At 40.5% G+C, this 25,902-nt stretch overlaps 1 protein-coding gene across 30 annotated transcripts in view; it reads right to left on the minus strand.

The window, feature by feature from the left end:
• Positions 1–25,902, minus strand: part of Dlg2 (discs large MAGUK scaffold protein 2) — a 1,877,153-nt gene that overhangs the window by 322,329 nt on the left and 1,528,922 nt on the right. For all 30 annotated transcript variants that reach the window (XM_052714317.1, XM_052714325.1, XM_052714324.1 and 27 more), the window contains one exon: positions 21,373–21,529. In XM_052714317.1, coding sequence (XP_052570277.1) covers positions 21,373–21,529 — 157 coding nt within the window. The remainder of the gene's footprint in view (positions 1–21,372; positions 21,530–25,902) is intronic.

Below are 25,902 nucleotides of genomic sequence, written 5' to 3' on the forward strand. Positions count from 1 at the left end.
GTAGGACCTAGGCCATGTCACCAGACCCCGATGAAGCAGTCAGTTAGAAATCGGGACATTTGCTTTTAGAGCTGAGACCAGCTCAGCTTGCAGAGCCATTAACTTTGGGCCAGCTGGTGTTGCTGCTAAAGGACGCAGACCACTTGACCTTGGTAACTATGATGGGTATTGCATACCCCATGATACAATGAATGCCCACAAGAATTTTTGAGTCAAAAGTCATTGGCTTTATTTTATAGACGAGGTGACTCATCAAAGACCCCACATCTAGTTAATAGAGAAGCTGGGTTCACATTATGCTCTGGTTCCAAAAATCTCCTTTTACTCTTTGAAAACAAAAAATTAAAACAAAATCTAGTTACCATGGAAACCAAATAGTATTCTAAGGGAATAATTTTTTCTTATTTATTTATTTATTTATAAAAAAGGTGGGTTTTTTTTTTTGCATTTTACATACCAATCTCAATTCCCCCTTCATCCCCTTCTCCCATTCCCACACCTACCCCTGTCCCACCTCTCATCCACTCTTCAGAGAAGGTAAGGCCTCTAAAGGAATAATTTTTAATGAATGTCCATTTGAAGGACAGCCTTATGCCACATTAGATGATGAAAGTTTTAAAGTGAGGACAAGTTATATTTTCAATACTAAGAGTCCAGACAAAGACACAACAAAAAAATTCTACCTATCTCAGGAGTGCTTTGTGATACGTTCTCTGAATCTCTATGGATTGTCTATTACAGTCATTCTCAACTTGTGGGTTGTGATCCCTTTGGGAGTCGAAGGACCCTTTCACAAGGGTCACATATAAGATAGACTACATATCAGATATGTACATTATGATTCACAACAGTAGCAAAATTACAATTATGAAGTAGCAACAAAAATAATTTTATCGTTGGGGGTCACCACAACTTGAGAAACTGTATTAAAGGGTCGCAGCATTAGGAAGGTTGAGAACCATTGATCTACTGGCTTCTACATGAGTAACTACATCATGGTACATGAGATTGTGTTGGGTATATTAGTGTTAGTGGACTGACCAGCTACAGTGAGTAACTGTTGGCCTAGGTGTGAAGACTGGGTGAGCCCACGTGACTTGTTGAAGACCATTGGTGTTCTACAATGGAGACCTACCAAATTCACAGCCTCTTTCTTGGTGCTCCTTTGCTTCTGATTGTGCTTTCTAGGGCAGTGTAGATGAGTCAACATCCATTTCATACAAGAGCCTGGCAAGTCCTTCAACAACAACCAAAACAATAGCCAACACCAACTAACTAACTCCTTCCATGTACCGAAGAAACTCAAATGCAACAGGCACTGTCTTGGTCCTTCCTCATAGCAGCCCTACAGGCCTTTGAGCATGGTGATGACAGTCATGCCATGTAGTTCCTATAATGAAGATCTGACTGTGATGACTGACATCCTTTGCAGCAAAATTCTCAGTAAGTTCACCCTTGACAGTCATCAGCATGAGAACAGAGGTGAAGAGTCCTCTGCCCTGTGTGGGATACACATTCTCACTGTCCCCACTCACCTGCTGGGACAGAGCCCCTTGGACAGTGTAGACAACTTGCATAGCTCCCATGTTGAAGGCAGTCAGTGGCATCCCTGCATCCCATTTGCTGGCTGCTCAGTCAGGAGGTGCAAGGAGGAAAAGAATGGAAGAGAGCAGCAGGCCAGATACAGGCCAAGTTTTCTGAAGTTTGCAGGGAGAAGCCACTTGGATTAATAATGCCTCCACCTAACCTGCTTCTGGAACTAGGTGCAAGGCTGTACCTGGTGCATGCAGGCCTCCTTAGGGCCTTTAGAAGGCACTGCTGGTGTTTACTTAGACTAAGGCAGTAAACAAGTTTGGTCCACCTTCTGTGAATCCATATCCTCCTCAATGCTTGAAAACTCTGATTTCTGGAATTATTAGTTTAGCTTCTGCGAAGTCAGACTCACTCTTACTTCACAGACAGATGAACCTCACTCCATCTAATGATTGTTCTGTTTTTCATGATTTGAAACACAGTCCCATCCCAAACACCAGACTGAATGTAAACTCATGCCAATCCCCCTGCCTCAGCCTCCAGCATACTGGGATTACAGGTACGATCCTGTGTTACTACGACTAATTCTTACTCCATTTTCCCTTACCCTTGCTTTATCCTTTCTCTTTAGGACGTCTCAATTGCCCCTCTGCCCTGTAATCTAATAATTCATGTTCATGATCCTTAACCTGTGACTTTTTGAGTCTCCTGTAAACACACAGCAACTCAAATGGCCTATGAAAGCCAGGCAGGCACAGCTGGTACAGACAACAGAAGGGTACTCCAGGGCTCCATGCCTGCAGACAGGCTTGAGATAGACCCTTCGGACATCATCACCAAATGGTATCTTGTGGTCATCAAAAACCATACACAGTTCCTCTTCTAAGGATATGCTGCCAATTCTGCGCTGCTGGGGACAACTTTGATATCCCTTCCTCCCCAGCTATCTGACTGGGCAGGGAATGGGAAATGCCTGATACATCTAAGTACTTAGTAAGTCTTTATAGGTACTTTTATTTCTTATAGCTACGCACTCACTTAATGCTACTGAATCTGAATGGTTTCTTTAGAAATTGGGAGAAGAATGTATTCCCTGGCAGTGTGGCAGGAGGCTCGTGTAAGATAATATTTGCAGTGCATGGAGATGTGATTATCACAGTTAATCTAGGTTTTAATTTCACACTAGAAAGGTAATTATAACTGTTAAACCCCTAATCATGGAAACTACAGCCCACAGGTCCTATAACTACCACAAACATAAGATTATCCATACACATTTTAATCAGAAAAAAGGGAAAACATTTTACTATTCTCTCTCCACCCCAAAGGATGTTCAGAGTTTGAGGATGTTGCCCTCTAGTGGCCGCTACATGGAAGACAAACTATTAGGAAAGACTAGAGTTGTTGAAGTCTCAAAGTCGGCTTAGATACACACATTGTTGTCAGCTGGCAACACTTAGAAAATCATCTGTCTGTACACCAGACCCTTCTCACTACATCTGTATTATGTATGTGTATTCTTGGCCAAATATTATGTTCCCAGGTCTTCACTCTGAATCTATTTAGTTAAAATATTGGTCTTTTATTTATTTATTGGATTTACAAGACATTCATAATGTGTCAGGTGAACAAGGGTGACATTCTCCTGGTTACAACCTAGTGAGGAAAGTGGAGAACTAAGTGTGACTTTACACATTAGTGTGGTAAGTGTAGAGAGAACGGGCAAGGGGTGTCTTAAAGTGAGTGAACTAACCTGGAGGAGTTCCTGTGTGTATTGCTATGATTATGTAGGAGTGGGAAGAGAAGGCATACAGCGTGGAACCATCTCAGAGCTGAAGGACTAGTGGAAGACATCTATTCTGGGGAAGGAAGTGGGGGAGAATGTCTTAGACAAAGGGTAAAAGGTTAGGTACGCCAGGCGATGAAGAAAAGAATGGGACTTTAATAGGAGAGGCCAGACATTTTAAGAGGAAGTTATGCTAAGACATTAAGCTCTATTTTGATGATTAAATTCTAACCATCTCCTCTGAAAAAGCACAGGCATGTGCCTTTTTAGTTTTAAACATTTTATTAATTGAAAAGAAAGGCAGCAACGACCCTGTTTAAGCAGAAATGAATGATTTCAGAATATTTAGCACATCCTCTTTATCACTCAGTTTTCTCACACACATATATTCCTAGTACAAAGGCACTGGGAGGGCTCTGGGGGTTGTAAATGACATCCTTTGGTTTTGCAGACCAACGAAAGGGCCAGGAGTCTGGGGTCACACTGAGCTACATGTGGCCTCCGTTTGCTTTGCCTAGCCTTGTCTAGCTTAGTGCTTCAGCTCTTCATCCTGTGATTCAAGATACTTGATTAATCTTCTGTATCGCATGTTTGTTGGTTTAGAATGCTCTCGAATCTTGTACGTAGGACCTCATGGCTTTCTATTTGGACCTCATGAGAAGTATCTCACTTTAGACTTATGGCAGGGAGCAAGGAGGGCTCAGATCCCATGTGGGTCTTCCTGAGAGGCCTGCAGAAATTGCTTATCTCTCTGTACTTTCCTTATGGTTTAATTCGATAGGAATTGACTCATTACTTCTCAAAGGACACAGAAAACTTCTAGAGTATGTGAACACATGGCTTAGTGATCACAACATGCCCTGTAGCAGTGTAACTCAGAAGCCTCTATCAAGGTCTTTGTAGATACGGATAGTAGACAAGTAAGTGAATAAATAGAGTGGAACTTCATATTTGCCAACAGAAGTTCTAGATGGATGGTAGTATGGGAATTGAGACATGCTATCTTAAGACTTTGACTTAGACTTTTCCTAGAAGGAAAAAAATATCACAGGCTACCCAAGATGAAAATATAGTTATTCCAAGTAACCAAAAATGAGAGTTGGTTGTTTTATAAGCAATGGTCATTAGTATAATGACAGAAAGAAATTATAAAAATCAGAAAAAAGGGAAAGAAAAGGATAGGTAGTATGAGAAAATGTTCACAGGACTTCAAAACTGAAGTCTGTTTTCCTTTTTGTTACTGTCAGCTTTTCAAAACGTAAGTACTATCTGCTTACATAATGTTGGTGTTAAGGGACACACGATCACATTTATGGTAGATTGGAAAGAGTTTCTGGCCTCAATTCCAGGCACAGCTAACTCAGAACTACTTATATATATATAAGTAATAAGGATCTTCATTAGTCAAGGCAACTTCTGCTCAACACAGCACAGACTAAGAAAACAAAAGGAAAGTACTTCCCTGTACTGGATTTTGTCCTGGTTGGAGGTAGGATAATGAAACCACATGAAGAATAGCTGTATATTGTTGTGTGTACTTTATTTTGCCTGTGAGACCTGAGAGATAAAGGCAATAACCATGTCTATAATTTGTTACATGGCATCATCGATCCATCAAGAAGTTTCACCTCTAAGGAAGATATTGAACAAGAAGAAATAAAAAGAAATTAAATGACATGGAAGATTGATTTCTCACTGGCTCCTGTCTTTCTCACCTTCAAATAAGAGAAACACGGAGCACACAATGTGCAAGAAGGAGCTACCCTTTTGAGCTTTCTCAAGAAATTACCAGTCTCAGCTTTGCCGTCTCATCCTCGGCACTTTGTTTAAAAATGAGACTACTGTTGAATGTAGCAGCATGTAGTTATAACCCCAGCACTGGGGAGGTGGAGGCAGGAGGATCATAAGGTTTGTTTTTGTTTTTAAAGCACTCACACAATTAAAAATAAACAAATAATGCACTAATTCTATTTCCATTCCTGATTTATCTTTTCTACACTGAATTATATATTTAAATCTACCAGTATGGTAACAACTATAAATACTAAGACTCCACACTGTCATCCATATACAAAGCCTCATTCATATAGCCCTGTGCAAAATCTTTTGCTGCCATCTTGTGGATTTTCAGGAAACAATCCCAGCTGCCTTCTATTTATTTCATTTCACTCGAGTACTTGGTTCATACGCCAGTTTATGCAAAGAACCGGAAAAATATCTAAGAGAAGACCAACTAAACACCCAGGTTTCCGGTCGCTCTTGTTACACTGTATGTACAACTTACCCTAAGATAATGGTGCTTTCCCTGCCTGGCTTAAGGTCGCCTTGAGAAAACAAATGGAAAAATTGTTTGGCCAATCAGAAAGTACTAATCACAAGGAATAGATGCTCTTTGCTATCACACAGTGACAGAGGTGTTCACAGCTAACAGGCTAGTCTTGGTTCAGGCAGGGAAGTCCAGGCTTTGGTAGCTGCCTGGGAGTGACTTGCATTAAGTTTTAAGACCCTGGGGAAAAGCCAGGAGAGGTTCTCATTAGAAAAAAAAAAAAATCTCTGGAAATTGTTTTACCCGAAGAGAAAAGGCCATGGGCCTTGGGTAAAGAATGGGCTGTTTTCTTTTTAACAACTCCACTGAGAAGCAGGGAGATCCTGTCATCATCAAATCACAGCTGCCACGAGTGATAAAATGCTAGGCCTGGGGCACAACCCAGGAAGCCACAATTCAGTTATCATTCTATAAGGTTTCAGCCTCATGAGCTCTCTCTCCAAAGCCACACTGGAGCTCAGAGGCAGCAGGGGTCCTCTTAGATGGCACAGATGACAGAAGAAAAACCTGAACGTTTAGGTGGAAGAGTTCACAAGAAAACTTCGGCGGACAGGCCCCTTCAACTTCTACTTTGCACCAACCGTATTCCCCTTTGCTCACCTGCCTGTGTGTCTGCACTGGCTTAGGCCCTGGGATGCGGTGATTGGCAGGACACAAACAACCCTGCCCTCATGCTGCTCATTCTGCAGAGAAAATATTTCCTGTAAAAGTCCCAATAAATAACCCCCATTCAAACAAGGGAGGAAGAGAGAGGCCATTTCTCCCAGTAACTGAACCCTACCTAAGGGTCTTTTATTTAACTTTTTCCATATCGAGTAAATCTCTCCTCTTTGAACTCTTGATCTTCTTGACTTTAATAAGTAGTCCTCCAGTGGATCATCTCAGATACTAGTTTCCAGAAAACTATTCTTTGTCTTCATTTCTCTACCTGCAATTTGATCTTTACAATTAAATTGTCATCACAAATATTAATCAAGCCATGGCTTCAAATATAGTTCTTATTCCTATCTCCCTCCTATGGTTTATAATTTAATTAAAATATGAACTAAGCATCAAGAATTTTGGGTTGAGCAGCTCTCAGCTCCTGATTGTTTTGATTGCAGTTAGTTTTTGACACGATAATTTCAGGGAACGAGCCTCCCTGATGAGCGTCTCTATGGAAACAATGTAGACAGAATTTCCTGCCTTTGAATAATTTTATCACCTGGAGCGATTGTGCAGCATCTGTCTAGACTTCTCCTCTTCTTCCATCTAAGGCTTTCTTAATTTCTTTTATAAGCTGTCCAAGTTCTCCATGCTTTAAAAAAAATTATTTACTTTGTGTGAATGTGTGTGTATGTCTGCCTCTCTCTCTCTCTCTCTCTCTCTCTCTCTCTCTCTCTCTCTCTCTCTCTCTCTCTGTGTGTGTGTGTGTGTGTGTGTGTGCTTGTGCATGTGTGTAGGTTAGAGGCCAAAGTGAGGGAGTCAGTTCTTCCTTCTACCATGTGTGATCAAGGGATTGAACACCAATTTTCAGGTTTGATTGTGGGTTTTATGTTAGACCCAAAGTTAAACTATAATCCCCACTTTTCCACGGGCCAGGTAACTTCCTGGGATTCTGGGAATTGTAGCTCTTGAAAGGTAACACCTGCCAAGGACCAGGTAACTTCCTGGGATTCCGGGAGTTGGCATTCTTGAAAACTAATAGCAAAGCCTCATGAGAAAGTACGGTGGCCTATGGGTTAAGCTTCACTAACATGTGTCTCAAGGCCACTTACCTGGAAAATTTCCAGGTGATGGTCTTGGCCATGTTCTATCTTGGTCAGTATTTAATATTTTTTAATAAAAGCTTGCTTAAATTTGGCCAAAATGGTGTAACTGTTTTTTCTGGCGAATTTCAGGATTAACATATGGAGGGCCCAGCAAGATAATTCTATCCCAAATTCTGAAGTTTGGCTTTTCACTTCAGCTCCAGGGGACCCCCACTTCCAGTGAACAGCCATGCTTGAAAAAGGAAATAGCAAGCATTTTTTTTTTTTTTTTAATGGAGGCCTCCTCTTTGTTTTTGGTAAGTCATAGAAAACTTTTTAAAACTCTTTGACACTTTTCTGTCTGGTTTTTGATTCTAGTTTTGGCGTACCCTACTGGGGACAAAGCGGGTCTGAGGAGACCTACAAAATCCTTTTCCAGGCCACAGGGAGACATCCCACAGTCCTCTGTTTTTTCTGCTTTTATTTCTGGTTAATTAGGGTTTCAGCTAGAACCACCAGCTGTTTTTCTAAACAGAGAGTCCTAAGGACCACCTGCCTACACCCCCCCACCCCACATACACGGTGAGACCAAGAGTGGAAGCACTAAGCATATTTGGAAAGGCTTGGCACTTTGGAGACCTAAGAACTATTATGGTAATTCCATGATACTGCGGGACGGATGCAGTGAGGATTTGGGGGCCAGAGAAACTTGGAACAGCTCAGCCTGGTGGGTACCTAGCATCTGGGTTGTACATGAAAAACTGATAGAGCTCTGGAACAGAGAACTCCAGTTGTCAAATGTTGCAGTCCCATGTTTCCTGTTGTCGACTTTTCTTTTTCTGTTGTTTATGTCTTGGTTTATGTGTCTGGTCTGTCGCTGTGTCTTACAACTTGGGGTGGGAAACGAGGAGGGTAATATGGAGTTGCGGGTCCCACAACCAAGCACAGACCTGCTGCTTGCTCTCAAAAATTGAATTCAAAAGCTCACGAGGTACTTCACTCCTGAAATCCCAGCACTGGAGGAGATAGAAGAAGGGTTGTTTATTTTATATGTACAGATGGATCTGTGCCTGTAAGTTCTGCTGCAAACATGGAGTCAAGCAAAACTGCCTCTGGCTCAAGTAAATGTATAAATGTATGTGGCCACTGCGTGTTTATTTCTGACTGGTCTTATATATGTGTTCTATATGTCTTTATTATTGATTTATGACTTATTGGGCATGGTTAAAGTCTGTAACATCTGTAACAAAAAGTAACTTAAACTTCTAACCTGGGGTTGGGGCTGTTCTTAAACAACACATGGCTCACTGCCATTTTAACTAAGGGCAACCATGTGGGTGTTCACCAGTTTGATTGGGTTGAGAAGGACAGGTGTCATGGCTTTACCACCATCTTGACTGAGGGCAACAATATGATATGAGCCAGCCAAAGAGACAACAGATCTCAAAAGATACTTTTAAATTGGAATGAGATTTTTGTATAATTTCTGTTCTGTCTTAAGAACCAGGCTTATAAAATATAGGATTTAAAACAATGCTTGTTTAATGCTTTCACATACAAGAATGTATCTTGCTAGTGTCAAACTTTGTAACGTAAAAATAATCCACTTGGTATTGATTTTGGAGACATTGGATTGTCTACACTGTTGGAACTTGGTTTTGCCTTCTACAAATTATGGTTATGCTTTATGTCTTCACCCTTGAAATAAAAATGGTACTTTATTTTGACATTACCAGAATACTTAGTTAAGAGATTTTAAACTTCTTTAAAAGATTTTAGAGTTTTTCAAAAAGTAAAAAAAAAAAAAAAAAAAGAAAAAAGAAAAAAAACCTAAAACTGGGTATTTTAAAGAAACATCTTTTAAAAAATGTTTTAAATATATAAGGCTATGGGATATTTTGAAATTTATGTGATATTTTGTTAAAATGTCTTTACTAATATATGATTCTAATAAATGGATAAATAAACGGTTAAAAATTAGGATGACAGTTAAATACCAGAGACTGAGGTATTCCTGTCTTAGGATACAGTAAGATGATGACCTAAGCAGTCTGAGAAAGAACTTGGAACCACTGGCTTAGAGAATGTCTCTCTTTACTAAAGTTCTATTCAAACTAACAGAGACTGATTTAAAGATATATGTCTAACCTTGTTTTTGCTAACATTGTTAAGCTATAGCTATTTTGGTAAATTGAGTCACATGGGAACTGTTATGTTCTCTAATAGTACAGATGTAAGGATCAGAAAAGTTCCCAGTCTCTTTATGAACTGTGTTTATGAATTAAAAGTCTTATCTTGATATTAAAAGAACTTCAATTAAGAAATTGTTATTTTTATTAGAAACTGTTAAAGGTAGTTAAGACATACAAGTTAATGGTGACTTCATAAAGGATCAAATTCTTTGATATGTTCAGATTAGCTTCTTATATATGTTTTCAAAGTTAAGCCTAAAACAAACAATATTTGTTTAGTTTAGATATACTTAACAGATAATGATCCTCAAATGCTTCAGAGATCTGAAAATATGACATTTAAGTATTTAATATAAAAGCTTTTTATGATAAAGAGGCATGCTAACTCCCAGAAGCACCCCTGTCTCCTCCAAAGAAGGTGATGGGCACAGACGAACCTCCACATAGAGCTTGCTTTAAATGTGGTAAAGCTGGCCATTGGCTGAAAAACTGCTCTTCACCTCAACTGCTGCCAAGACCCTGTTCAGACTGTGGACAAGCAGGACAATGGGAAGTCAATTGCCCACTTTGCCTAGACAAGATAGTCCAGTCCCCCCAAGTTCCTAATCCACAGGAAAGTCTGTCAGATCTTCTGGGCCTGGCACCCAAAGACTGATGCTGCCCTGGGACCTCTGCCTTCAATGACCATGGAGTAACCTAGGGCAGCCAGTAAGTATCTGTCATTTTGGTTTGTCTTTTTCAAATCTCTGATGATGCTTGATGACTAGGCTAATGATAGCTTTACCAGTTAACAACTCCTTCCCCCAAGATTACAACTACCTTGTTAGTTCATTGGTCAGTATATTAGTTAAAGCTACTAGGTATCTTGTTAAGAAAAGGCAGACAGGTTTGTCTTGTTCACAGGCTTCATATTAAAGAATAAACAGGTTTCAGTTGTAACTTTTTACTAAAAGAACATGCTTTACAATGATTGTTCTCTAATAACTACTCTGTCTCTGGTAAATGATTAAAGTTCATTCAAGGTCTCATTCTGATATTCTAAAAAATGTTCTAAGGTATGTAAGGATCTGAGGTTATAAAAACAAATAATTCTAAGGGTCTCATAAATTGACTTAAGATAAAGAAATACAAACCATAAAGATATATTGTGCCACTGAGATTTCAAGGGTTCAAAGTTTTAACATGCACATTTAGGATTCTGATAAACTGGTAGAATACTGACTACTTACTATTCAGTCACAAGCTCAAGATGTTAAATTTCCTTTGGTTGTCTTCTAAATATAGACTTAAAGGTGCTTTTTAATGGGCTAAAATATATATCAGGCTCTATATATATAGAAAAAATTGTTCATGCTTTTTAACCCAAAGCCATAGCTTGTGCTATGACACAAGGGATATCTGTTCCTCTGGTTTTTCTGCCATGTGGATTTCAATACAGTTGTAATGCTAATAAATGTACAATTTTCATCTAAGGAATCAAGAAATCATAAGGTTTAGATCCACCTGTCACAGGTCAAACTAAGAAGTTCCAAATGTAAGGTTTTCCTTTAAGTTCCTGAATTTTAACTTCTGTTCCTAGTCTATATCTTAGCAGATTTCCACTTGGCTGACAGAAACATCATCCAAGGAGCACCTGCAAACTGTGCTGCTGAGCTCTGAACTTGCTGAAAGCTAATGTGAACCAGTTCAGCCGATGTGATTGTTCCCTGTCCCTTGACCAGGATCAGCTAATCAGATGCTTCTAAAAAATGTCCCATTGTCCAACCTTTGACTAGCCTTTCAGCCTTCCTAGACCCTGGCAATCAATGCTCCACTTCAGAAGAGAGTGCACCATCTCTGCCCCCATAACAGGCTAAAAAATACTAAGTCAAAAGGAAACTCCTTGACATAGGGGAAAAAATGACTACCTATAATGTCAATTGATATACCAGGAAAAATGGGCTCATATTTATCAACAGGTAGATTCATTAACTAAAATGGTTCTATAATGTGATAGAATACTTGGCCTGCTTTATGCAGAACAAAGGGATTATCACAGGGTCTTGGGCCCTTCTGCTTTCGCTTAATTACTGTTGGCTCTTACACCATTATACAGTAGCTAAATAATAATTCCTATCTGGGTACCATTAAGGTAATATTAGATGCAAATGTAAACTGGTGCCCATCATAGAGTCAAAGATTTGACTCAGGATACAACTTCAGAGGGGGAATATTAGACTCAAAGTTAACCTATAATCCCTACTTGTCCAAGGACCAGTTAATTTCCTGGGATTCTGGGAACTGGTGTTCTTGAAAACTAACAACAAAGCCTCATGGGAAAGTATGATGACCTATGGGCTTTGTCCATATAAGCTTCACCAACACGTGTCTTGAGCAGGTAATGGTCCTGGCCATATTTCATCTTGGCAAATATTTAATATTTTTAATAAAAGCTTGCTCAAATTTGGCCAAAATGGTGTAAATGTTTTTTTTTTTTCTGGTGAATTTCAGGATTAACATATACCTACTGGGCCATTTCATTGATTCCCTTCTTATATACTCTAAGAATTTGTCTTTATCCTCTTATCTCTTAACTTGTCTCAGTCTAGGGTCCCAGATAGCAAGATTCTGTTCCTCACCCTTAAATCTTAAATCTTGACGTGAAGTGTCTGATACCATTCAAGGCTTTGAAATATAGCAACAAACCATGAAAACCAAAAATTATCAAATAATGTTGTAATTACAAAGTAGTTTTCACTTCTTCCACCTACTATATCTGCATTTATAAGAATTTTCCTCTCTGCTGGATTAGCTCCATTTTCATAAAGTTGGTCAGTAATGTGTTTGCCATGCAAGCATGAGGACCTGATCCCTAGACCTCACATCTAGAAGCCAGGAGTGGTGACCTTACACCTAGAAGCCAGGTGTGGTAACCTCATATCTAGAAGCAAAGTGTGGTGACCTCATATGTATAAGCCAGGAGTGATGACCTCATATCTGGAAGTCAGGAGTGGTGACCTTACACGTAGAAGGCAGGTATGGTGACCTCATATCTAGAAGCTGGGTGTGGTGAGCTCTTATCTAGAAGCCGGGTGTGGTGATCTCACATCTGGAATCTAGGAGTAGTGATGTGCCTGGACTGGAGAAATGTACATAGTCCAATGCCTGGGGCTTGCTGGATCACCACCCTAGCCTAATCAGCGAGTCTCAGGCTAGTGAGAGATCCTGTTTTGAAAAATCAGGTGGACATCGCCTGAGGAATGACAGTTGAGACTGCCTCTGGCCTCTTGTGAATGAGCACATTCACATCTACACATAAACACTAATTCACACCTGTACAGACACACAGGAGATGTCTGTATTGACTGTTATTAACAGAGGGGAACTGAACGAAAAGGCAGTGGGAACCTATGAAAAGGTTATAAGTTGCAGAGTTATGTGATCAAAATTGGTGTGAAAGATTAAAAAAAAAACCATCAAGTTTGAAGTTGGGTACACCTAGAGTCCAATACTTTTACTGTGTGGTCTTATGCAAGTGATTTAACCTTTATGAATTTTAGAATTTGATCTGCAAGACAACAATAGACAAACCATGGGTTGTTCCCAGTATTTAGGACCCTTTCTGTCATCTTTTCCACACTTTTCATTCTCTCAGGCTTGTGCCATTGGAGGCCACACTCCAGAAATCATTTCTATTGTTTAGGAGGTAATTGCAATTCTTAACACTGTAGATCTAAAGATTCCTTTTGTAGAGCTCTACAAGCCCAAAGATCTCAGATCCTTGTTTTAAAACAATCCAAAACAGCCCTGCCTTGTTAGAGACACTGGATGGGGCAGATAGTCTTTTCATGGACAGGGGCTGGGACCCAGCATCCTATACCGGGGAGACAGAGAGAGAGAGAGAGAGAGAGAGAGAGAGAGAGAGAGAGAGAGAGAGAGAGGAAGAAAGAGAGGAGATTTTTTTTTTCAGAGCAATGCAGAGTGCAACTTAGGTGCAAGTAGCCAAAGGTGATGCCTCGGGAGCACCCTCAAGTAGCCAAAGGTGATGCCTTGGGAGCACCCTCAAGTAGCTGGCCCTTGAGCTGCATTTCTTACAATTTTCTGAAGATCCTATGAGCTATCAATTATTTCTCTAACAAACTCATTTTTCTTGTTGTTGGTTCTTTAAATTACCCAGAGCGAATAACATTTGCTTGGAGTCAAGAACTCCAGCAGGTAAGTCCTCTATGCAGGCTCCCATCAGGGACACTGGGAGAGCTGAGCGCAGCACAGCTAAGCATCTGGGGGTGACAGAAGGAAGCTCGTGCTTGGGGTCAGTCTGGTTCCACATTAGAAAGTATCTACGGTTCCTTCTTCTCCTACATGGAAGTGATCATTTCTCTACTTATCTGAAAGGATGCAGCGGAGGTGAGATGATGCTCCCAGTAACGGGCTTTGAACATGTGAACAATGGCATAAACATAAGGGTGATGAACTACCAAGCTAGATTAGTCAGAGGCAAAACCAAACTGCTACCGAGTTACTCCATTTTAGTTGATGGCCATGCCTTTTCTCAGAGTTTCCACTCTTGGTAAGCTTTGTCCTTTGTCTGGGATCAGCTGTCACAGCACATTCTGAATGTCTACCAAGAGGAGTTAGGTTGTATAGAAGAAACTCCTACTCACCTAAATGGACCATTTTTTTTTTTTAAAGAATAAGCCATAGCTGGTTTAAAAGAAACATTCATTTTTTTTAGTATTTAAGTATGTAGCATAATATTAGTATTTTTCTGATTTATGGGATTTCCTACTAGTCAACAGGATCTGTCTGAATTGGTAAATACATTCCATTAGCTAGAAAGCTTAAAGCTTTAGGATATTCTGAATCTTGAGGGTACACAGGGCCAGTGGGCTAGAGGTCCAGATAATACCACTGAGAGTTGTCCTATGTTTTCTTAGGGCCTTTGATAGACTGGGTCCAAATTCACTAAAGGGAATACAGAAGCAAATGAGAGGCAGTCTTGATTTCCAGTGACATGTCCAAGGATCTAGATGTTTGGAAGCACCTTGGAGTCCAAAGGCACAATGGCTTCCTAGGTGGCTCACACATGTCTGTATAAGTGTTCTATTATAGTAGGCATTATATGTGTTTTTTCCCAATAACTGAGTGTGGACAGTCTCAGACATAAATGAAGTGCCACATTCAATTTCCTTTCTGAAGTCTGGAGTTGCAATAAGGGTATCAGTTTGAAATCCGAAGCAATAGCAGTTCAAATACCACTGTCAGTACTGATAATCGGTGTGATCTCAGGCACATTATTGAATTTCTCTGCGCCTTCAAGTCAATCAAGTGATTGGTGTGAATTCAAGAGATTGTAGTACAGTATTTAACACAGTGCTTGGTGTGAAGCAATTATCCAGCTGATGCTAGGTATTTTATCTCAGCTTCTCTATTTCTTCTGCCTTCTGGTCCCCTTTGTAGGAAAGTGGCCCCTGTATAAAGTGGGCCCAGTGGATCTGGACATTTTATATTAGCTTTCAATATTGGAAGTCACCTGTTCATGTGTCTTGTTCTTCACGAGGCGCCACGCTCACCAAGGACGTAAACTACACTCTTATATCACGTCCTTAGCACTTAGTCACTTTATTCAATTAGGGGATGCTCTAGAAGGACCTTATAGTCTCAGTCTTATTTCTCCCAAAGCCAATATATGTATGAGTTTGCTAGAGATCAGTTTAAGGCAGAATGTCCCAAACACACTTCATATGATAGTAATCTGTGTGCCAGGGGGAAAAGTCCCTCAATTCAATAGGACTAGAAAACACTTTTATAGCCTCCCAATTTCTGTTTGGTTTCTCTGCTTCATTGTTGGACTGTGAACACTTTGCATGGGGTATTCTCACAGTTCTGGTGTTATACGTGCACAGTTTAGAAATACTGCTGTGAGACAAAATGGTGCTAGTTCCCCTGAATTGAATTTTGGGCTTCAGAAGGCTGTTTACAGCTGAGTAGTTCAGCAGTCATTCTGTGGGATATCTGCCACAGATATGCCTTGAAGGACATGTTCACTGCTGTGCTATTTTCAACTTGAGCTGTCTTATGTATGATAATAACACTTCAAATAAGTGAGACTTGAGGAATGTAACTGGAAAGTGGCAATGCTAACTTTGGTTCTCACTGTGCCCATTATGTTTATTGAGTTTTTCCCCATTTACTATGTCATACAGCTAGATTCCATGCCAGAGAATGGGGGGGGGGTGGTATTTCCCAAAAGGAGCCTGGTGAACCCAGCTCTCCAGTCTTTTCTAGATAGCAAAAGATCCCTATTTACTTCAAGTTCCTTGTCAGAGGAATTCTAGAGCAGGAGAGAGGTCAGCCTACCAGGACTATTGCTCAGACCTTGCTTCTCAACACAGTTCTTGCTCTTGTTACAATAGTTGGATGCTTCTCGACAGCTAGTTAAGTTGTTGTTATCATGAGTCTTCCTGAGTGACTCAGAATCCTGGCTCCTTGGAATCTTATACCTCCTCACAGGCCTTCAGTTGTCATATTGTGACTAGCCATTGTGTGGACTGCCTGCAGGGTTGAACCCAGATGTTAGGAGGTTTTAGTAGTACCCCTAACTAGAGGCAAGGAAAAGCCAGGGTGGCTGGAGTATGAGTGAGTGTGGAGGAAGTAGTGTAAATGAGGCTTCACTGGTGGGCAGAAGCCAGATGCTTCCATACCTTGTATACCACATTAACATGTTAGCATTTAAGGACAACAGAAAGCCACTGAAAAGCTTTAGAGAAGGCAAGAAAGGATGATGCGGCATGGAAGGCTTGTTCTTTCCAAGGACTGGAAGGCTGTATGTGACCCAGGTGTTTGTATGTACACCCTTGGCAACCAACAAGATTAGAGGGCTCTTAGGGCAGAGCTGGACTGTTAGGGGTTAAGAGCATAAGTCACAGTTTACATGTTGTGAATTAACTCCTTAGATTAATATGTTAACGGTGTTTGGAAGTTGCTGGGCCCTTGGAAGGTAATAAGGATGGGACGGTGCTCTCATGTTAGCATTAGTGGCTTTCCAGAGAGGGAGAGACTTCATCTTGTATGCTTGCTTTGTGTTGTCACAGGATATTCTCTTTCTGTTCTAGTGCAGCCAGAGGGGCCCCAGGAGGTGATGGCCTTGTGCTTCTGGATTTCCCAGCCTCCAGAACACACTTGGTTCACATTTTCCCCCATAACAGAACACCGAAACAAACAATATCAGAAGCATTTCTACGGTCCCTTCTGCAGGAAGATTGCCAGAGGAGGCCACTGTACTAGTTAATGTATTTGCCCGGTGAATGCCCTAAAATCTGTCTTGAGAATACTTCAAGAAGGTGGTTCAACCAGGCGGTGGTGGCGCACGCCTTTAATCCCAGCACTCGGGAGGCAGAGGCAGGTGGATCTCTGTGAGTTTGAGGCCAGCCTGGGCTACAGAGTGAGTTCCAGAACAGGCTCCAAAGCTACACAGAGAAACCCTGTCTCGAAAAACCAAAACAAACAAACAAAAAAAAAGAAGGTGGTTCAATGGCTGGAATTTCTTTCTACAATGAATCCCAAATAAATTATGTAAGGGAGAAATTACAGAAAAAAGATCACCCACAATACATGTATGAAATGTAACCTAAGATGATGACTTTTAAAAATTTTTCATTATCTTAGCTACTTCAGGCTGAAGATCTGGTGGGAACAGGAAGGAGTAAGTCTCCACAATGGAATATGGCTTCAAGTTGACAGGCAATGTGTTCAGACAGTACACAACACTAAACACTAGATGGCGCCCACAATCCTGTGTCTGCAAGGGGAGTGGGGTGAAGGAAATGGAATTCCCAAAAGAAGAGGGAGAGTGACTGGAAGGGTTAGGAGGGGCCTAGAAAGATGAGGCAGATAGGCTAGGGGAGGGAAGTGGAGGAGGGGGGCAAAGAACAATATGCATTGGCATATATGGATGAAAATGTCATGATGAAACCCATTGTTTGCTAAATTAAAAATATAATAAAAAGAGTATAAGAAATGGTTAACTATGGGAAGTATAAAAATATCTACCCACATACTTCTCACCTTACTGTCCTCCAAGGTATGGGTTATGTAAGGGTTTGGTGGCTAAAGAAGTTTGTAAAAGCCATCTACTGGTTTTTCTGCCTTCGGGACATTCCCAGGGCACACTGATACACAGAGGTTTTGACAAGTTCTTCAGTGAAGACACTTGTTACTAAGAAACTATGGCAGCAATCCACTTCAACTATTTTGTGAAACATTCTTCTTGGGGGGTGGGTTACAGACCTAGTCTAAACCCTCTCTAAAACAAAAACAAAAATCTAAGCCATACCAATTCTACCTTAGTCATGGTTATCTGATACTTAAAAAACATCAGAAATATCTACATCACACCCTCTTATCTGGAAGCACAGGAAATGTTGCAGACAGAGGGTAGGAAGATTGAAAGAGCCAGAAGTTGGGAGGACTTCTGGGAAGCAAGGTCATCCGAGAATAACCTATCTGCCACACTCAGGAATTCACAGCAGCTATGGTTGCCTAGAAAACCTGCCCAAGATTAAGCCAGTTATGGCTGTTGGGGGAGGTCATGTATAGAGTTTTTATTTAGCTTTGACTGTCAAAGTTTTTGCTTTGTGTTTTTTTGGGAATGCACCCCTTGCTTTTAATGGTCAGTTGAAGCTGTGGATGTGAAATTCTGTATCTTTCACATTGCACTGTTCATAATTCTAATTTGTCATTTCCTTCCAATCTTTTATATCATTAGAGACTCTCAAGGTTTCCTTTTTCTCAGATAGTTACTCAAGAACTACAGCACTTAACTTGAAATTAGATGCTTTCTACTGAAAGTTAAATAAACTCAAGCAAGTTAAAAAGAAAAAAAAATGTTCCCTGTTCCTTTCCAATGGGGAATAACTTCCAGATAATATTTTTGCCATCTAATTCTTTTGCAAATGTTGTGTATAATAAAGGCCATGCCATTAGAAATTCAGAGACTGTCAAGTCCCATGAATTATAATTTTTAAGACTATTATCTGGTTCATTGCCTTACTTCATTTGTGCTTCTAATATTTAATTTGATACATCTACTATTAAAGGCAGAAATACTTTTGAGTTTTCTTCTTTTGAGTCATACACAGTCTTTATCCTCTGTATTTTGTCACATTGGATAGAAGTCAGAACGAAACTCATGGCTTCTTAGGTTTCCTACTTTGGTGGAAATAAAGAATCTGATAGAACATTCTTGCTTCAGTTTCATCCTCCTTAAACTGAGTGTAATAATATTTAGTGCGGCTATAAGATTAAATCAGCTATAAATACTGCCTGAATGAAAAGCCCCACATGTATTAGTGCTTTAGAGTTTCCAACCACAGCATGAGATCAGAGCAATGAGCACCAAGAATTTTAAAGACTGCTGTGTAGAGGGAAGACTCAGATTTTGAGTCAAGAGGAGTTAGTCTAACTACATAGTCAGTAGTGATGGAGCTGAGAGAAATCATTTGTCCTTCTGGAATCTCAGTTCCAGTGTGGAAAGTTGGAGAAACAGGAACTTACCATGAGAGTTGTCATCTCCTTAAGGAAGGTCATGGCTCAGTTCATGTAAAAGTGCTTCTGTCTGAGAATGTGCTGTGACCATGTGAGTGCTGACCATGAAGAGATGACAGGATGGCTACCCAGAGTACAAATTCCCTTGTATGTCTACTTAAGGTTACTGTCTACTTATGGAATATTTCAGAATCAGACTCTTATGCTATAATGACTTCTTTCAAACAAACACTATGAAACAGTCACTGTACTAAATGTGCTAAATTCCTTTTAAGACAGGGAATTTTCTTTCAGAGATCTTACCAGGTAGTGACGAAAGTGACATGTTAACAACATAGGCAATAAGGCTGAATAACTGTCTGGTATATACTGTATGTCATTTAAGTGTCAAAGACATTGCTTAGCCCTTGGATGACAGAAAAAGGTCCTTGTATGAGACCTTGCAACACATCTCTCAGATTTAGCATCCAGTGAGTTGCGAGCTCTTGGATGGTAGAGGTCTGAGTATATGGAAGAACCATAGTGACACACAAGCGAGTGCCATTCATGTGGACTTCTGGGAATTGTCTGTATTCAGGTCAACTGCTGCATACTATTTAGGGAAATTGTATGTGTACCTGTGTGTGTGTGTGTGTGTGTGTGTGTGTGTGTGTGTGTGTGTTAGATAGATAGATAGATAGGAGTATAAAATAAGGGTAGAGAAAGAGGCAGCAATAGAATGGAGGGAGAGAGATTTGTTCATTTATTTAAGGGATTGGAATAAAAGCTAACAAATTAAGGTGTCTTGAAAAATTCTGTCTATAAATCATAGCTATAAAATGAAAACAATTTTTCTCAGTATACAGTAAGAATAAAAAGCTATGTGCTTTATTGAATTATGAACCATAATCTTCTATAAGAACTAGAATCCTTATGTAATTCTCTATTATTTACATTATTACCAAAACTCTAATATGATTATGAACATTAGCAATGGATTTAACTATCCACTACACCAGGGAGGAAGCTTTATGTGGTAAAAACAGTCAATAAGTACACGAACACACACGAGAAAATATAAGAAAGCAAGAGAAAAGGAAAAACAAAAGGGAGGAAGCAAGAAAGGACAGGGCCAGTAGAACTGGACCTTAAATTTGAAACTTTACTCAAATTTTTGATAGCTAAGAAATTAATCATATACATTAACTTGCTAAACTTTGACATTACTCATTATTAGTGGGTCTGATTCTCTCATATAAACATGGGGAGATACCTTCATGAAACTTGAAAATAAATTTTATAGTTATGAAAGATGAATACGATCTCTAAATCTATGTTACAGCATAGTACCTACAGTTAATAATACTGTGTGTACTGTATATTTAATTCTTTTCAGTGTGTGTGTGTGTGTGTGTGTGTGTGTGTGTGTGTGTGTGTGTGTCTGTGTGTGTACCAGAGGTTGACACTGACTGTTTTCCTCTGTCTACCTTCATGGCACTGGGAATATAGGTGTGTAGCACTGTGCCCAGGTTTTTAGGAGTGCTGGGGATCTGAACTCAGTTCCTGATGCTTGCCCAGCCGGCATCTTACAGACTGGGCCATTTCTCTAGCCTGCTTAACATTTTTTTGTTAATGGGTTAGGTGTGATATAAGTGTGTTTTAAGTGACAACACCACAGACAGAATATTAGGAGAAATATTAGAGATGATGGATATATTTATGATGGTACCCCATGATAAGAGATTCATAGAAATGCACATTTTTCTAAACACATTCAGTTGTATATACTAAATAGGTACAGGTTTTTGTTTATCAGATACCTTAGTAAAGTGACCTTAAACTTCACTTTAATAAAATTACTAGCAAATAATATATGCTTAGAACGTTTTTACTGGTAATTCTCTTTTAAATTTTTTGTTGTTGCTGCTGGTAATTCTTGAACTTAGGTGAATGCTGCCCACTGCCACTTATCACCATCACCATACCCAGTGGCATTCTCTTACATACTTATATGCATCAAACTATATTATAAAACTGAAGTTTTAGGAGTGTGGTCACAAGTTCTGGGGAGATTGTATCTCAATAAACAAATGGTATACCATTTTAATAAGGCCTGTTTCTCAATGTTCTATTGCAAACAGATATGTATCACCATCTAAAAGAAGACACTAGAGCCTCATACACCTTTATTCAAGAGGAGTAAAGTAACAAGCATCAAGTACCTATGGACCACCTCATCTGCAATGCTCCCAAACCTGATGCTAGATATAGATGGAAAGAATATTAAAGAGACATACTCACCGATAAGATCTGGTCTCCTCTCTGGAGCTCCCCACTCAGGTCTGCTGGTCCACCAGCCAGAATGAAGGATACAAAAATACCTTCTCCATCTTCCCCGCCCACAATGTTGAAGCCCAGGCCAGTGGAGCCTTTGTGAAGGACTACCTTGCGGGGCTCCCTGTAGAAACAAATGGAGAACACAGCTCACAGGGTGACCCCACTCAGATTCTGCTTTCTTTTACTTTTGTGGGAATATGTGGTACCAGCTGTTCACTACCTACTACAATGGTGGTGGCTTCATATGGTAAAATGCATTTGCAGACTATGAAAGGTCCTATGAGGGCAGATACCTGAGTTCTCATCACAACTATCAACATCCCATGCAGCACCATTTCTGAAACACCTTCAATCGATGTTTCTTCCACTTTTTCTCTTAAAAAAATCTGCAATTGTATTGATCATCAAGTACTACTCAACAGAATGGAAATAAAGGAGAGATGAGGAGAGGGATCAGACTGGATCAGACTGGACATTGCTGGCAGTAGAATGCCCTGGAATCTGAGGCACTTGGACTATTTAAATGAATAAGATTAAGAAGTGGTCATGCATACTGTTGAGCTGCAGATGTGATGGGAGGCAGGAAAACCAGCTAGATTTTTTTTTTTTAAAGAAACCCAGGTATGAAACAGTGACAGGAGGAAGACTGAGAACCGTGAGGATGAAAATGAGTGACAGAGAGGAGAAGAATTTGAAGGAAGATGTGGTGGGGCATGGGAGAAGGTGAGAGAGCTACTAAGTGGCTGGCAAAAAGAGAAGGCATGGGATGCAGGCTTGAGAGGATGAGGATGGCTAGGCATTTCCTGTTTCAGCTAATAGTCATACACCCCCGTGAAGATATTCTGAAGCAGATGGAGACAAATGTGAATTGAGGTTCCCAGAAAAACAAGAACAAAACCAAAACAAACAAGACAAAAAAACAAAACAAAACAAAACAAACAAAAAAACCCCCCAAAACCCACGCTTGGGATAAAGAATCTACAGGTTGATTCATTTCTCTTTTCCTTCTCTCTCTCTGTGATACGTTAGTGTTCAGGTGTGTGCCAATGACATGCATGTGTGTGGAGGCTAGAGGTGGGTGAACCTTGGGTGACAGTCCTAGGGTACTGTCTACTTCTTGAGGCAATATTTCTCACTGACTTTGAACTCAATGATTAGGTTAAGTTGACTGGCTAGAGAGCCCCAGGGATTCACCTGTCTCTGCCCCCAGTGCTGAGATCACAAATGTGTGCCATCATGCCGGAATATTTTTGTGGGTCCTGGGGTTTGAACTCATGTTAGATGCTTACTTACTTAGCAAACACTTTCCCAACTAAGTAAGACATTTCCCCTGGACCTAAATCAATTTACTTAAAAAATTATTATTATTATTTTATCGTGTATGTGTGTATGTGTGTGTGTGTGTGTGTGTGTGTGTGTGTGTGTGTGTGTGTGTGCCAGAGGCCAGCTTTTGGAAGTCACTTCTTTCATTTTACGATGGTTTCTAAGGATCAACCTTACATCAGGCTAGTGCAGTTAGCTACTTTTACCAGCTAAGCCATCTCACTAGCTCTTCATTCAATTTTCCTCAACATCAATTAAAAAAATATGTCCTGTCAGCCTTCAATTTGACCAAGGAGCCTTTCTATCATATACCTTTCTCTTCTAAACATCTCAGTTTCAAAGACTAAAGTTCCTTTATTTCACTCTCAATGATATATGGATAGTAAAGAGCTATCCAATATATCTTTATGCTAATAATATGGAGAGTTTATTTGCAATCTCATTTCCATGCTTAAAATGATATATCTATGTTGAATCTCACTGTAAGAGTGTCAAATGCACATCCCAGCTTAAACTTTAAGTAATACAGTATATAGTGATATGCTGTCAGAGAAGAATCGACATACAGCTAATTCACTATAGACTACAAACATTGGATAGGCACTTACTGTACCAGGGCTTTTTCTAGGTGGGTGGGTTCTCAGAATTGTAGCTTGAGTTTTCCTGCCTGGCCCACAGTCAGGACAAATCTCTCTCACCCGCCAGTCCCAAGCCGCTCAAACCCGATCAAATAAACACAGAGACTTATATTGGTTTCAAACTGTATGGCCGTGGCAGGCTTCTTGCTAACTGTTCTTACAGCTTAAATTAATCCATTTCTATTAATCTATACCTTGCCACGTGGCTTGTGGCTTACCGGTACTTTACATCTTCCTTATCCTGATGGCGGCTGGCAGTGTCTCCCTGACTCAGCCTTCCACTTCCCAGCTCTATTCTCCTCCTTGTCCCACCTATACTTCCTGCCTGGCCACTGCCAATCAGTGATTTATTCATTGACCAATCAGCAACACATTTGACATATAGACCATCCCACATCACAGAATGTTTTCAAACTACATGAAATTCCTTGCCCTGGTGAATTTACATTCTGATAATAAGCCACTGACTCAGTGTATGAATGCATTCTTTATTATGTTAGAAATCAGTATTTGGAGAAAAAGAGAAAGCAGAGCAATATATGGTGATGGGTTTTAGGCCTAGGTTGTACACATTGAGAAGGACTAAGATGAAGAAGATGAAGACTCTGGTGATCATGCAGGTGCCCAAAGGAAGGGTACAGAAGCTGGAGGAGGCACTGCAAATACCCACATCCTAGTGTGTGAGGGTTCTGACATCACAGAAGAAGCAGGATGCCAACGTGGTGAACTATGACAGCCACTCCAAAATCCTTGTCAGACAACTCCAGTGCCATTCAGTGTTATAAAATGTTGACTGCCTTTTCTCATGTGAGGCTCCTGATGTTTAGTGGGACAAGACATTTTGGGTATTAAGTTGTAAGGTGCTAGGTCTTGTATAATGTTTTCTGCAGGTAGTTGATCTGCTTAAACACACACACACACACACACACACACACACACACACACACACACACACACACACTCATGTTGAAGGGCTATTCAGTAATGCCTCCTCAGTGAAGCATTTTCACTCATGGCAACTGCAGAAGTCTGAGAGTTTAACTCCCCTCCAGAGAGGGAGAAGTGGAGAATTTCATCCATTCTACCTCCTGTTTCATATGTAATAGGAGTGCATATTTCAGGGTGGTTGCTAGCTCACATATCCTTCACTAGATGCCTGGAGTCCAGGCATCATATGAAACATATGGGTGCTACTGGCACTCCCAGATAGTCAGAGGTTTCAAGACCTGTTATTAGTTAGTTTTTCTATTTCTTTGATAAAATACTGTGACCAAAATAAACTTAGGGAAGGGAGGGTTTATTTTAGCTTATAGTTCCAGAGGGATAGAGTCCATGATGCCAGGGAAGGCATGGTAGCTGGAAACAAAACGACCACATTTTTATCCACACACAGGAAGCAGAGAGACAGAACAGGAACCAAGGCAAGGTTAAAGCTCACCCCCAGTGACACACTTCCTCCAGCAAGCCTCTACTTCTTAAAGATTCCACAACCTCTCCAAACAGCACCACCAGCTAGGGACCTAGTGCTCAACTACATGAGCCTATGGGGGACAATTCTCATTTGAATCACACCAATGTAGTACAACTTTCCTCTTCATCTTTCTGCCTCATTGGTGCTGGGCTGGGTGGAATTTCAGTTCTTATTCTGTCTACTGACTTTAGTTCAGTGGAAGAAGTATGTGGACAGCTATCTTAGAATTGTTTTCCCTGGCTGCTTGGTAGAAATATAGAGAAGTTTACTTCTCTGGGAAGACTTGTGACAGCACAGGGCTGAGAGGCTTCATTCCTTGCATGGTTGGCTACAGTAGGGCCAGAGTAGCATTATCAAAACTGTGACAACATGTACAATAACTGCACACATTTAAGTCAGACAAAATCCCAGAAGTGAGGAGGGAAAGCTAGTACAAAGTCCCACCCCTAACCAAGAAGAAGCTATTTGAATTGATACCAACTGGGAAAGGGAACTTAGTTTTCTCCAATAGAGTTACATTGGGTATATCCACCACACTCCAAGGCAGGCCTCAAGATGAGGAGTAGTTGGCTAACACAAAATGAACTCCATGTTCTTTGTTTTTTTTTCCTCCTGTGGTTATGATTTGGTGTTTTTTGTCTTTTTAGTCTTAAATAAGTTTTGGTTTGTTTCATTTTTAATGTTGGAGGGAGGGGGGAGGGAGGGAGGGAGGGAGGGAGGGAGGGGGAGGGAGGGAGGGGGGGGAGGGGGGGGAGGGAGGGAGGGAGGGAGGGAGGGAGGGAGGGAGGGAGGGAGGGAGGGAGAGAGAGAGAGAGAGAGAGAGAGAGAGAGTAGAGAGAGAGAGAGAGAGAGAGAGAGAGAGAGATATGAAGTTGGGTGTTGTGTAGCAGTTTCCTCTGAGATTCTGCTTAAAACTTAGTAAACAACTCAAAATAGCCTCAGAAAGTCCCTGAAACCGACCAGATTCACTAGGCCCCTCCCTCCCAAGAGTAAATGTTAAAGACTGCTGAGAGTGATTCTCAGACAAGCCAGGCTGCTGCAAAGAAGACTGAGACCAGACCA

Source organism: Peromyscus californicus, unplaced genomic scaffold (genome assembly GCF_007827085.1).
Source record: "Peromyscus californicus insignis strain IS unplaced genomic scaffold, ASM782708v3 Scaffold_4__1_contigs__length_199733344, whole genome shotgun sequence".
Taxonomy (NCBI): Eukaryota; Metazoa; Chordata; class Mammalia; order Rodentia; family Cricetidae; genus Peromyscus; species Peromyscus californicus.